The 14542-nt window shown below is 57.0% G+C and overlaps 1 protein-coding gene across 6 annotated transcripts in view; it reads right to left on the bottom strand.

The window, feature by feature from the left end:
• Nucleotides 1-13698, bottom strand: part of WIZ (WIZ zinc finger) — a 29580-nt gene extending 15882 nt beyond the window's left edge. For 4 of the 6 annotated variants that reach the window (XM_064280866.1, XM_064280864.1, XM_064280865.1 and 1 more), the window contains exons 1-4: nucleotides 13591-13698; nucleotides 11707-11970; nucleotides 6118-6190; nucleotides 1620-3754 (exon numbers count right to left, since the gene is read on the bottom strand). In XM_064280866.1, the coding sequence (XP_064136936.1) occupies nucleotides 1620-3754; nucleotides 6118-6190; nucleotides 11707-11911 (2413 nt within the window). In that variant the 5' untranslated portion in view covers nucleotides 11912-11970; nucleotides 13591-13698. The remainder of the gene's footprint in view (nucleotides 1-1619; nucleotides 3755-6117; nucleotides 6191-11706; nucleotides 11971-13590) is intronic. The other 2 variants (XM_064280869.1, XM_064280867.1) reach the window with 1 other exon arrangement.
• Nucleotides 13699-14542: the final 844 nt, after the last annotated feature.

A 14542-nucleotide genomic window follows, 5' to 3' on the forward strand; every position in this document is an offset into this window, starting at 1 on the left:
AAAAGGTTGGCACTTAGAACCCACCCGGAGGCACCTTGGACGAACCTGGCAATCTGCTTCTAAAAGGCCAGAGGCTTGAAAACCCCATGGAGCAGGTCTACCATGACACACATGGGGTCTCCAGGAGTTGGAGTCATCTCAGTGGCAAGTGGTGGGAAAAATGACCAATGCTATAAATTAAATATTGATTAGATGAACCAATGGATATTCTAGAGCCTTCTCGGACTGCCCAGGCTGAGTGAGGGGCCTCCTCTGGGCTTCCCTGACTCCCTGTGCTTCCCCTGTCACAGCCCTGATCACTCCATGATGTCATGTCATAACTGCCTGGTTTCATGGCTATCTGTCCCCTGGCTCCCTGCCATCCCCAGCGTGTGCATATACACGTACACACACACACACACACACACACACACACACACGCATACTCACACACTCACTCACTCACTCATTCACTCAAACACTTGATCAGCCTCTCCCCAAATAGGTTCCATATCTGCCAATGTCAGAACCACCCGATGTTTGCGTTGGAAACAGATCTCTGGAACAAGAGCCTTGGCACCTGAGAACCTGTGTAATCTCACAGGCATCCTGAGGGGTGAGGGAGGGTTATGAAGCCTCCAAGAACCCCACCAGTCTGGGCTGTGACCACCAGGAGAACAAGGCCTACTTTTTTCTGTTCACTGCTATGTCCCCAGGTACCCAGAACCCAAGCAACCTCACTCAATAAATATTTGTCGAACGAAAGAATAAATAGAATTCCCTGCCTGCAGCTGACTCCTCTGCCCAGAATCCCTTCTCCAGCTGCTGATATGACCAGGGCACTGGGGCGTCCTCATACATCCACCAATGGGGGGGCCTTTGCTGTGGCCCCCAGGTCTTCCTGGAGGGAGGCCCCGACTTCACCCTGCTTGAAGTCCCTGGGAGGCACAAATGGTTAATGCAATGAGCTGCTAACCGAAAGGTTGGCAGTTTGAGTCCCCCCAGAGGTGCCTCAGAAGAAAGGCCTGACTTCTGAAAAATCAGCCATTGAAAACCCTGTGAAGCACAGTTCTACTCTTACACACATGGGGTCGCTGTAAGTCAAAGCTGACTGAACAGCAACTGGTTGAAGAGTCCCTGGGTAGTGCAAATGGTTAACCAATTGGCTGCTAACTGAAAGGCTGAAGGTTCAGGTCCACCCAGAGGTACCTCAGAGGAAAGGCCTGGCAATCTACTTCCAAAAAATTAGCCACTGAAAACCCTATGGAGCACAGTCCTTTTCTGGCATACATGAGGTCAATCTCAGAATTGGCTAAATGGCAACAGGGCTGGTTTTTTGTTTTGTTTTGTTTTTTGGGTGCTAAGTTAAGGGGGGATTTTGGAAACCCTGGTGGCATAGTGGTTAAGTGTTATGGCTGTTAACCGAAACGTTGGCAGTTCAAATCCACCAGGTGCTCCTTGGAAACTCCGTGGGGCAGTTCTACTCTGTCCTACAGGGTCGCTATGAGTCGGAATCGACTGGTCGGCAACGGGTTTTGAGTTTACGGGGGGATTTAGAGCAAGGGCAGGTGAGTGTGCTCTGGGCCCAGCCCTGCACCTCCTGGGTCTTGGAGGTAGGTGCTGCATTGAAGCTGCCCTACCTTTTTTCTTCTTCTTCTGGAAGGAGAACCTGCGCTCGATGGCCTTGACTTCCTCGGCTGAGATGAAGTGCCGCACATTGTAGCTGACACCCACGCGGTTAAGGTGGCCCCTGATGTGGTTGGCCAGGCCAATGCCATTATGGAAGCGGTCCGGGCAGTAGGGACACTTCCGTTCCTCGTGCTTCAGGTCCGCTGGGTCCCCATCTAGGAGTGTGTCCAGCCCCAGTGGACCACCGAGCGGTGCATCTAGCAGCAGGAAGTCCAGGGGGTGGGCACCTCCCAGCCCCAGTTCCTCAGCCTGCAGCCTTGGGGGTGCCCTGGCCGCTGCCATGACTTGCGGCCCGAGCCTTGCCACCAGCACAACTGGGACCATCTTACGGAGTTGCTGTTGCTGGGCCTGTGAGCCCTCAGCTGCCTGCAGGGCTCCTTGAAAAGTCCGCTTGAGCTCCAGAGCCAGCTGTGGGATGAGGGTGACAGCTGGAGGTGGAGAGACCCGGTTTTCGGGGGTAAAGTCCATTTCAGAGATCAGGGTCACGTCATCCTCCTCTCTGCTCCAGGGGTGCCTCTGGTCCCCCAGCTGGCCCAGGAGTTCGCAACCCACAGCACCCTCCAGCTCCTGTGGGTGCAGCGGGTAGACAGAGCTTTTATTTCTTGGCTGCACGGGGTAAGGGGCGGATGCTAATGGGGAGGAATAGGCTGGCTTTCCGAGTGGCCTCTGGAAGGCGCCATAAAGGGGAGACTTTGACAGTGGGAAATCCTGCATGCTCAGCTGCTGGTAGGCTGGCCCAAAGGCCAGACTGGGGTCGTACCCAGAAGGACTCGCCCGCCATGGGGAGGCCAAGTGTGGCTCAGCTTTGCCAAAGTAGTCCTCAGCAGCATTGGGGAAGCGAGCATATGCATCCTGGCTAGTGCCTGGCTGGCTGGCGGGGTCCTCCTCAAAAGCCTCGCCATCATCCCAGTGGGGACGGGCGTGCACAAACTGCACGTGCTCCCTCAGCAGGCTCTCGCTCGGTGCGGGGAAGCCGCAGAAGCCGCAGGCACTGAGGCCTGGGGCTGACGCGTAGGGCTTGAAGGCGAGGCTGGGGGCCTCGGAGCCTGGGCTGCCAACCCCACTGCTGCCCCCACCACTGCCATAGGGCTCTGGAGCCTCCAGGCCACGGTGCTCACGTGCATGCAGCTTGGCGTGCTGCGTGAAGGCCTTGGAGGAGTTGGTGCCGAAGACACACTTGGGGCACTGCAGCCGTGCCTGCCGGCCTTCATCCTCAGGTACTTGCTTCAGCTTCTGGATCTCCTCGATGATCTTCTCCCGGGAGGCCTGGTGCAGCTGCCGGTGCTGCTCAAGAGTGCCAGGGTCAGTGAAGGCCCAGCCACACTCGCTGCAGGCCAGCGGGGCCAGCTCAGCTGGGGGCTCCTGGCCCGGGGTGCGGCGGTGCTGGCTCATGTGCTCCAGGAGGTGCTCCTTCTGCCGGAAGTAGATGCTGCACTCGATGCACGGGAACACGGCCGGCTCCTCGTCCTCGTCCTCATCCTCGTCAGGGCTGGTTGTCCCCTCAGTCACCTCCTCCAGCAGCTCACACAGGTAGGGCCCAGTCTGCAGAGGTGGCAGCAGTGGCTGCAGCCGCTCCACAGATGCCTCCGAGTTCACTGTCCAGGTCTGTGTGGCCACCTCCGAGGCAGCCCTTGGCAGGCTCCACTCAGATGGTAGGGCCAGCGCCTTGGGGTCCACTAGGTCCCCTTGCGTGACTGCTATAGCCATCGTCCGAGGGTTGTCTGCTGGCACAAGGACCCTCTGGAAGGAGTCCAGGTGTAGCCTCATGTCCTGGTGGGGGACCCGCTCCTCTGAGTCCTCAAGCCAGTGGAGGCTGGAGCGACCACAGGGTCCCTTTTCCGCCAGCTTTGGTCCCCCCTGGTGGCGATGCAAGAGCCTTCTAGAGCCCTCAAACACGGCGTGGGGCTTCACGGTCCTCACAATGACCGAGTCCTCGAACCTCTGCTCCGAAGGGATGCCCTCCCTGGCCTCCTGGACTAGGGGGTCATCCCAGGGCCCCTGGCCATCATGGGGGCCAGTTAAGTGGCCCAGGAGGTGAGGTGGGGAGGAGCCTGGTCGGAAGTCCAGGATACCTCCATCCCAGAAGCTGCAAGGAAGTGCCAATGGGGACAGGTTAGCTGTGGGCCTCAGTTTCCCTCCCTTGGGCAGAGGGAGGTCCCCCAGGTAGCCTGAGGTAGGATCCAGGTACTGAGCTCAAGGGCAGCTTAGAGGGAGCAGGGGACCTCATTTGCTACAGAGTAGAACTGCTCCATAGGGTAGTTTCTAGGAGGCTAGAGTAGGGGGCAGGGGAGTCCCTGGTGGCACAAACAGTTAAGGGCTCAACTACTAGCGGAAAGGCTGGTGGTTTGAATCCACTCAGAGGCACCTCAGAAGGAAGGCCTGGTGATCTGTTTTTGAAAGGTCACAGCCTTGAAAACCCTATGGATTAGTTCTGCTCTGCACACATGGGGTCAGCATGAGTTGGAAACGACTCAGCGTCAATTAACAACATCAGGGTGGAGGGCAGTGGGGTGTATATGTGGACCCTTCCAGAGGCCTTGGGTCAAAACCCAGGCTCAGCTCTCAGGATGCACCTCTCTACATAGCCCAGCTCCCTTGCATCATGGTGGGAGGGTGCTCATAGGGATGGGGCCACCTCCAAGGAGTTTCTCCAAGGCTGGTGGCACAGTCAACTCTCATTTCCTCCTTGGAAGGGCCCAAGGCTCTGGCTTCTGCCTGGTCCTCCCCAACTAGGTTAGCTGAGTTAATTTCAGTCACTCCCTCCACCCCAGATTACACAGCCAATTTGGTAACAGTTCACTTTGTGACAGATGGCTTCAGGGATGCGTCTCTTCCTCATGTCTCCCCTGCCGGAGGCTGGAAGGACACAGCCAGGAGAGGTTGAAGGTCCCCGTTCTGCCTCTGACCTCCAGGGTAAGGAAAGGCAACATCTACGGGCCTCAGTTTTCCAATCCTAAAAATGGGCATGGTTCCCAAGAACCAGGAGCCTTTAGGTCCTCATGCATGTCTAAGGAGCTTTGTCATGCTTGTGGTCAAAGAAAACTTAACATGAAGCAGTCGCTTATTTAAATGACACGTTAAAAATCCACTTCATTAAGCCAGATTTTGCTCTGTTTCCAATGGGGACCTCAACCCTATGAGGTGTGGGGTGAGGATGACACCACTTAATGTTGGGGAAACGCTTCTACTGATGCCTTTCCTTTCCTGATCAATCTCCCTTCATTTTCAAGAGCCTGTCTCTGTGAAGGGGTATTGATCACTCCCATGAAACAGATGGGAGTCCCTAGTGCAAACAGTGAATGTACTCAGCAGCTAACCAAAGGTTAGAGGTTCAAGTCTACCCAGATGTGCCTCAAAAGAAACGCCTGGTGATCTACCTCCAAAAGATCAGCCACTGAAAACTCTGTGGAGCACAGTGAGGTCTCCATGAGTTGAAGTCGACAGCAGTTGGCTTTTTTTTAGGAACAGATGAGGAAACGGGTTCCGTAGAGAGGCCAAGCAGAGATCATGGGGTCTCCTCGCTAAGCTCCATGTATGAACGGGATGCTACGGGAATATCCTCTGTGCAGGGCTGTCGCCGGCACAAAGCAAGGGCTCTGTAACTGATATACCCATTGCCGTCGATTTGTGGCTATCCCATGTGCTACAAAGGAGAACTGCTTTACAGGGTTTTCTTGGCCCGGGTGGTGCAAACAGTTAAATGCTGAACTATAAACTGAAAGGTTGGCAGTTCAAACCCACCCAGGGGTGCCTTGGAAATAAGGTCTGGTGACCTGCTTCTGAAAGGTCACAGCCTTGAAAACCCTATGGAGCAGTTCTACTCTGCACACATGGGATTGCTATGAGTCAGAGTCAACTTGACAGCAATTAACAACAACAATCTATGGAAGCATATTGCCAGGCTTTTCTTCCATGGCACTACAGGGTAGGTTCAAACTACCAACCTGCAGTTTAGTAGTCGAGTGCCAACCATTTGCACCACCCAGGGGCCTGATCTATAACTGATAGGATAGCCATTACTAATCCTGATATGACATTAAAAACCAGTACCTGCAAAACCGTGTAATGAATGGTAGCTACCGTCAGCATTGTTGCCCCTGGGTTCTCAAGGCATCTTATTGACTCCCATTTTACAGATGAGGAAACTGAGGCTCAGAGAGACCTTGTTCTAAGGGTCTCCTTGTGGGGACAGGACTCCGAGGGTCAAACCTCCAGGCTCTAACCCCTCTGGCACGCACGTGAGCCCCGCTCCTGGCAGGGATAATGAGAGTTGACTGTCTGTGTTCATCCTGCCCCCCTCCCCCAGCACATGCCCAGGGCTGCCTGCTGGGGCCGCCGCCTCCTGCCTGGCCTCCTGATCCCGTCTCAATCCCTGGGGCTTCTCTGGGGCCTGGGCATATCCCCCTGGCCTCCCTGCCCTCCCTGAGTCAGGGCCAGCATGGCACTCACCAGCTGCTGATCCGATGGGTGGCGGAGGTGGCACGGGGGAGGGCTTCGCTGAGGCCGGGATGGGGCTGCCCGTCTGTAACAGAGAGTGGAGACCCTGAGGGGCTGGGGGCCCCCTGCCTGGGGCCCTTTGCACCCCAGCCCCAGGAGCCTTGCCGGGTGCCTCAGGAGGGCCCCGCTGGCTCCCAGCCCCTCTCCCTGAGATGCCTTTGAACTCCACTTTCCTGAGCTCTGCAAAGGGCTTCCTTGGAGGAGTCCCCTTTGCTCTCCTGGGGGACGCCAGAGGCCAGCTGCCTTCCAACCGTCCTCTCTTTCCCCCTACCCAGCAAACCCTGGTAAAAACTTGCCTGGATTCTCATTATACCTACAATAAAATCCAGACTCCCCCGATCACCCCTCACAATGGCTCAAGCCCACCTAACTCTTTCAGGCTGTGGGGCCTTAGCATGTGCTATTCCTCTGCCTGGAGCAGCACCCTTTTCCTTGGCTTCTTGCACAGCCAGCCGAAAAGTCACCTCTTCTGGCCACTAGTAAAGTCAGCCCCTCTGACTTTCTCTCATCACCTGCTTCGTTTCTTTCTTTGCACCCTCTGAAACTGCCCAGCTGACTCTTTAGGAGGTTTAAAGGCCTGTCTCCCCAGCTAGCACAAAAGCTCCTTGAGGGCCGGGGCTTAGCCTGCCCTGTCCACTGCAGCACCCCAGTGGCTACCCATTAGATATTTGCTGCAGGATAAATGTGGAGCCACAGGGGTCCATCCCTGTCTCCTGAACCCCTTCCAGGCTGATGCCCTGGAATTGAGTTCCCTCCTGGAACCCCTCACAGATAAAGCCAACTCTCCATTATCTGCCTGTGGAGCCGATGCCTGGGGCGACCCTAGAAATCCTGCCCTGTGTCCTCTGTCTGCCATGTGTGGTCAAGCATGCCAGTCAGGGGCTGAGCCAACTGCCTGTGCCAAGGTTAACACACTGGGGGAGCCTGTGCCCAGTCCAGAGCCTCAATTTGTGGCTGGTCCAGGAAGACGACTAAAGCGGCGGCTGGTTCTTTTTCCAATCCCCACTGTCCAGTTTGCCCAGGAAATTGAGAGCTGACTGTCAGGAGCCAGGAATAAGAGGGGGAGTCAGAAAGTCAAGGTCTTTCTACAGAACCCATGAAAATGGCTATGACTGTTGCATGGCTTCTGGAAGGTGAGCGTGGTGGTGGGGGGAAATGAGGATTTGTTTTGACCAGAACAGGGTGTCTCCACCTCGGCACTATGGACATTTGAGGCCAGATCATTCTTCGAGGAGGGCCATTCTGTGCCCTGGAGTCCCTAAGTGGTACAAACGGTTAAGTACTTGACTATTAGCCAAAAAGTTGGCAGTTCAAACCCACGCAGGGGTACCTCGGAAGACAGGCCTGGTGATCTGCTTCTGAAAGATCACAGCCTTGACACTTCTAGGGAGCTCAGTTCTACTTTGACACACGTGGGGTCACCAGGAGTCAGAGTCAACTCAACAGCCACTAACAACAATCCTGTGCACTGCAGGGCGTTGAGCAGCATCCTTGGCCTCCACCCGCTCAGTGCCAGTAGTACCTCCCTTCCAGTTATGACAACCACAAATGTCCCCAGACATTGTCAAGTGTCCCCTGGGGGGCAGAATCGTTCGCAGTTGAAAACCATCAGAGTGGGGGTACTGAGTCAGACCAGGGATGTGCTTGGATGTGAAGGCCCATGTTGGGTGGAGAATGGTGTGGGGTATTGAGGGGACGTGAGAGTTGGGAAAGCAAAGCCTGGGTGGTGCACATGGTTAAGTGCTCAACTACTAACTGAAAGATTATCAGTTGGAACCCACCCAGAGGTACCTTGGAAGAAAAGCCTGGTGATCTGCTTTCAAATGACCACAACCTAGAAAACCCTATGGAGCACAATTCTACTCTGTACACACATGTGGGTGCCGTGAGTTGGAGTTGACTTGATGGCAACTGGTTTCGTTTGGTTTGAACAAGCCAGGGGAATGAGAACCCCAGGAATGGGGTCTCTTGAGGACATGCAAGACAGAGATGTGACTTCTCAGGAGAGGATAACCAGGCCCAACACAGCCTGAGAGGTATAGGTGGAGGCCCTGGGTGCCCTGCTTCATGGATTCAAGGACCCTCAAGCTTCCAAGATTCCAAGTGTCCCAGATTTGATGATTCTGCGATTGCTGAAGTCTAAGAATTCCACAAGCCAGAGGGCTGGGTTGGCCTCTTTGTTCGAGCAGTTCCAGTGAGGCTCCTATTTTTAGTGGCAGTGACTTTGGAGGAAGCAGGCCACACAAGGCCTCGCGTTAAGATACCTAGGGGTGGAGGCTCACCCAGAGGCCTCAGCAGCCCAAGACCTCTACTACCTCTGAGGATCCAACAGGTCAAACACAGTCTCTGGGATGTGGCCCTCAGCTGGTGGCCGTGCAGAGGGTCTTTCACTGGCTCCTATCATTTGGGGTCTCCAAGAGGATTTGAAAATGAGCGCATGGCCTCCAGTGGTGTCCATGAGCAGCTTGAACCCTGAGCCAGGCAGCATTGCGGTATGGCCAATAATCTAGACTTTGGAGCCAGGCAGATCCAAGTTCAAGTCCCAGGGAAGACCTAAAGAGCATGCCTTTCACTCATCAAGCCTCGGCTTCCTCCTTTGTACAATGGGAATGGGCAGTGGTGGTTCAGTGGTAGAATTCTCACCTTCCATGAGGAAGACATGCATTTAATTCCTGGGCAATGAACCTCATGTATAGCCACCAACTGTCTGTCGGTGGAGGCTTGTGTGTTGCTATGATGCTGAATAGGTTTCAGCGGAGCTTCCAGATTAAGACAGACTAGGAAGAAAGGCCTGGCGTTCGACTTCCAGAAATCAGCCAATGGAAATCCTATGGATCACAACAGTCCAATCCGCAACTGATCATAGGGATGGTGCAGGATCGGGGAGCGTTTCATTCTGTTGTACATGGGGTCATTATGAGTTGGGGGCCAATCCCACAGCAACTAGCGACAACAACAGGAACAACTGCCAGCAAATGTACCAATGCACCAACCATCGATTTGATCACGGTAAATGCTTGACCCAGAGAGGCAGCAATGGAGGGAAGAGAGAGTGGGATTGCTCCAGGGTGGAAGCTGGAGCCTCACACCTTTTCCCCCACCTGGCTTCCTCCCCAGCCTGGAACTCCAGAGGGCAGAAGTGATGTGCCACTTGTCCCTAGTCCCTGTCCCCAGCACAGCACCAGGCACACAACAGAGACGTCTCAGCACCCCCAAGCCTCTGGTGCACCCCGGAGGCTAACCAGAGAGACGCAATGGGCAGGGGGCTGTCAGAAGGCTGTAGGGGGTCAACAGCCACCGTGGAGGACTAAGGAGGTAGGGACTATGCATCCAGGTCCAGGCAGAGACATTTGGAGGTGGCTGCTCCCAGGGTTGTCTTAGGGGGCTCCAAGGGGTGGGTAGGGATGAGGGAGGCCCAGGCTTTGGGGTGGAACAGTAGCCTCAGAGGGTGCTCCTATTTACAGGCATCATAAAATTCTGAGGGGAGGTACCAGTAGCCAACAAAGTGGTGGGAGAGACACCTGGCCTCAACCCTGCTCCCTGCCCCATGCCCCCATACGCTCAGGGAAACATCGAGGCCTCCACCCCGACACCCTCAGACTGTAAATCAGCACAGTGCTGCTTTCCCAGGGCAGGATGAACACACACCTGCCTACCTAGACCTGGGCATGTTCCAGGTAGAAAAGAAATGCTCAGTTCCTCAAAGCCAGGCCCAGAGAGAATCTCGAGACCCAAAAGCCCCCTGCCCTGACTGCCACATGACCTGGGATATAGTCCTGCCTCACCTGGGCCTCAGGTGCATGGACTGGACTGAATGGTTTGGAGGTGAGGATGGCCCAGGTACCTTGAGCTCTGAGACTCTGGTGTTGGGCTGACTCTCTGCCCTCAGGGTCAGCCCAACCCCATTTCTACCAACTGCACAAGTCAGTCACCTCCAAGCCCTTGTCCCCTGCCCAGATGCCCCCTGCCCTCCTTGCTGGTTCACTGTGCCTCCCCATCCCTCCTTCACTTTCTCCAGGACTCTGGAGTCCCCCCAGGCTGGCCCAGGCACCTTGTCCAGGCCTGCAGCCCCTTGTGCTTCCCCCATCGCAGCCCCAGTGACTGGGTCGTGCACCTGGTGACAAATGTGTCTCCTACCCCCCAGACAATAGGGTCCATGAGGATGGGATATGTGTCCTTGATCAGTGCCCAAGCCTGAGGCACTCTATGCTTCTGAGCCTCACTGAGAGGGGTCAAGGGTGTGAGGGGCAGGTCAAGGGCACCTGGGTACAGCGTGGTGGTGGAAATGAGGGCCGTCAAGCCAGGCTGGCTGTCTGTGCGCAGATCTTAATTCAGTTACTGCCTGGCTCTGTGATCTTGGGGGACTGAACCACTCAGGGCCTCAGTTTCCCCACTCTAACGTAGGGATAATAATAACAACAGCTATACCACTAAGTTCTTACAAGCATAGCATGAAACGATCAGGTAAAGTGTTTGGCATGTAGGAAACCCCTGACAAGGTGTGCGAAGCTTCCCGGGAACTGAGGTGCTCAGGGCAGGCCAAGGAGATGGAGGGAGGGGTGTGCATCCAGACCCCCTGATGCATCATCCTGCACTCCCCAACTACTCAGACACACCAGATTCCTTCCCAATCCTCAGATATCCCAGGCTCCTTCCTACCACAGGGCCTTTGTACCTGCTATTCCCTTTCCTATTCCCTCAAATGCCATCACTCAGGGGGGCCTTCCCTAACCCCCAGGCACAATCACTTCATGCTGTGTAATTCCTTCACAGCATCCCTCATGATCTGCCCTTGTGTATTTGGTTGTTTATCCCTCTCCCCCACTAGAGTGTCAGCCCCTCCAGGGCAGGGGCTTTTGCCTCTTTTTTCACAGCTATACTCGACGGCACTGGGTTTATATCTTTAGAACCTAGAACACAACCTGATACACAGTAGGTGCTCCGTATTTAATGAATGAGAAATGAATCTTGAGGTGGGGACAGTCAGCATGAGGGCCCTTTTTGCTGGGTAAACTGAGGCACTAGAGGGTGGCCAATACCCCTGAACTGTCCAGTGTCTCCCCAGCCACTAGAGGGCACAAGCTATTTTGGCCACAGGCAGTGCCAAGGCTCAGGAGCAGAGCTCATCCCTAAAGCCATGTAGTGTTGTAGCAGGTGTAGTGATAGGGAGCTGAGACAGACTAATGGGGGTAGGGGTACCTGGTGGACATGCTGGAGAGGGAGCTTGGGGCACTGAGCTGGTCATTTCAATCCAATTGGTGTGCTCAGAGGAGGGAGCCAGGCAGATTTAGGTTCAAGTGCCAGCTCCTTGCAACCCACTGGGGGGGCCTTAATCAGGTCATTGGGCTCATGGGGCCTTTGTTTTCACAACTGTAAAATGGGAAATTACTCAGAGTGCAAAGAGAAGGCTCTGGACCCAGGCTGAATCAGCATCCCAACTCGGTCCCTGCTGGGATGGGTGACCTGAGAGGTCGCTGGCCCTCTCTGAGCCTTGGGGACAGGGCGGGATTCTTCCTTGGGGCCAGAGGGCCCCCCTCTTACCGGAAATGCCACCTCTGCCATCCAGAATGTCTTGGGGGCCCTCCTTGGTGATAGGCAGGTAACGGGTAGATCGGAAGATGCCACCTTCCCCTTCGGCAGCCTCAGCCCCACCCTCAATGTCCTCCCTTGGCGCCGGGCCGGGCAGTCTCTCAGGGCCACGGGGACGGTCCGGGGCGGCCAGGCCCCCTGCTAGGGTCCCATCCATGGGTGCTTTCTGCGCTGCTCCCCTCAGATTCCAGGTTGGCTCAGTGGGGCATTGTGGGCCTGGGAGCAGAAAAAGTGGTGCTTAGCGGAGGTAGCAAAGAGGTCCTGCCTGCCTCAGTTTCCCCTCCCTCAAAGCCATAGATCTCAGCCTTGCTGCTCAGTGCTTCAGTTTACCTCCCCCCCCCCCAAAAAAACACTGCTGTCAAGTCGATTCCAACTCATGGCAACCCCATGTATTACACAGTGGAACTGAGCTCCATAGGGTTTCCTTGGCTGTAATCTTCATGAAAGCTGATGGCCAAGCCTTCCTTTCCTGAAGCTGCTGGGTGGGTTTGAACCACCAATCTTTAGCCTAGCAGCTGACTGCAAACCACTTGTGCCACCCAGGGACCCCGCCCAACCCAGGTGAGCTGAATAAAGGGCTCCAACACCCCATGCACACACCACCCAGGATTGGGGCCAACCTCTATAAGCCTTGGTCCCCCCATCGATAACTCCTCTCTGCACATAGATCCTACACTGCCTCCATTTACCACATTTGCACACCTGCACACCCAGCATTAACCCCGCCATGCCTCCCTCCTTCACATGCGGCTGCACTTTCCCCATTGTGCCCTTGCTTCCCTGCACATGTAGGTCCCACACCTACTCTGCCCCAGCACCCACGCCAGCCACGGCCACACAACCAGCTCTGTATGCTGCCTCCAGTCCCCCCATTATTGACCCTGCACTTTTCTCACACAACCCCCACCTCAGTTTCCCACACCAATTATGCCTGCACTTTTCCCACACCCCAGCCTTCACCCCCTACACGACCTGAGGGTCCTTTGACATTAACCCCTTCACCTCCACACACAGCCTCGAATGACCCTAGCATTAAGCCCTTCTCTTTGCCCCAACATCGCCCCTTATGCGCACCCACCCTGGGGTCCTCCATACCACCCCCCAAGATTGCTGTAGTCCACGGGGCCAACGGTGAGGCTCCTGGTCCAGAAATGAGGACCCCAAGGAGGCTGGGAGGGGAGGCTGTCCTCTCCACCTATAAATACCTTCAAGGTAACGGCGGAAAGTGAAGGGCAGGAATGAGGCGCCCTCCCCAGGGAGAGAGTAGGGAGGCCGGGCCCAGGCAACCGGGGCGGGGCCGGTGCTCCGGGCCTGGCTGCAGGCGCTGCCCTCGGGGCCTGGGGACTCCCAGGGGGCCCATCCGTGGGCTGGCAGTCGTGGCGGGGGTCCCTGTCCAGGCCCAGAGGAAGCACCTGCGGGTGTCCACTGGGCAGGCACTGGCCGCGGGGAACCGGCGGGACCGCAACTTCGGGGCACTTTGGCAGTGCTGGGCAGGGGGTTCAGCCCGGACTCCCCCCGGGGGTCGCAGGGTGGGGGCTGCGCTGCGCCGGAGCGCCCCTCGATGGTCTAGGGTCTGGGAGATGCGCCCTCCGCCCGTGCACCTCGGGGCAGGAGACCCCGCGGGGCCCGCCGGGGACGGGGGACACCTGCCCCCAGCCCCCGCCCCTCCCCCCACCTGCACGGCCCCGCCCCCGACCAGGCCCCGCCCCTGAAGGGCCCGCCCCGCCCCCCGCCCCGGGGGGTCCCGCCTGGCCCAGCCCGGCCCGGGCCTCCCCCTCCTCGCGCCGCGCCGGCTCCGCCCCGCCCGCGGGCTCCCCAGGCCGGGCCGGGCCTCACCGAGGAGGAGGCGCCGCTGGCGGGGCTCCGGGGCTCTGGGTTTCTCCGCTCAGTGCGGCCGTCGCTGCTGCTACCGCCGCTGCCGCTCCCGGTGCCGGTGCCGCGGCCTCCGCAGCCGCCGCCGCCTCCACCGCTCGGGGGACATTGTCCCTTTAAATCGCTCCCCCCGCCGCCCCGCCCCCCCGGCGCGCCGCCGTGACCTCAGCGCGACAGCCCCGCCGCGCCGCCATGATGAGGAGGTCCGGGGCGCCCCCCCCCCCCCGCCCCCCCCCGCGCCGCCCCGGGGGGGGGGGCGGCCAGCGCGCCGCCATGTTGGGAGTGGCCAGGCGGGTCACCCTTAAAGGGCCCGCGTGGCCTGAGAGTCCAGGGAGAGGCTCCGTTACCATGACAACCCCCTGTCCTCCCATGCCCAATGGCTCCCCATCATCCCACTGGTTCTTCCAATGCTAGGCCCGATAATATGACCAGAAAAGTGGGGAGATGGAAGAGAAGTCTCCGCAGGGGTCATTCATAGGTCATCAACTCCAATCTTTAGCCTCCAGGCCCCTGCCCCTAGCCTGCCAACCGCAAACTAAGTCTCTCCTTCCCCATTATCCACCCTGGGCTTCCACATCTCCATGCCCTAAAGCAGTCCTAGGTCCTCAATACTAAACTCCTCTTCTTCACTCAGCTTCCAGCCAGGATTACAGCCTCCAGGATTACCCCATCATGCACACCTAAGAGGCCGGCTGTCTTCTCCCACCTACCACCCATCCACCTGTCCAACCACCCATCCATCTATCCACCCATGCATCCACATACCCCATCAATCAACTAATCCCATTCAATCACCTAATCACTCGTCTACTTACCCCTCCAACCACCTATCCATCCGTCCAAACACCTACTCAACCCACCCATCCACCTCCAATCTACCTACTCATCCATCCACCATTCAACCAGCATCTGACCC

Source organism: Loxodonta africana, chromosome 3, assembly GCF_030014295.1.
Source record: "Loxodonta africana isolate mLoxAfr1 chromosome 3, mLoxAfr1.hap2, whole genome shotgun sequence".
Classification (NCBI taxonomy): Eukaryota; Metazoa; Chordata; class Mammalia; order Proboscidea; family Elephantidae; genus Loxodonta; species Loxodonta africana.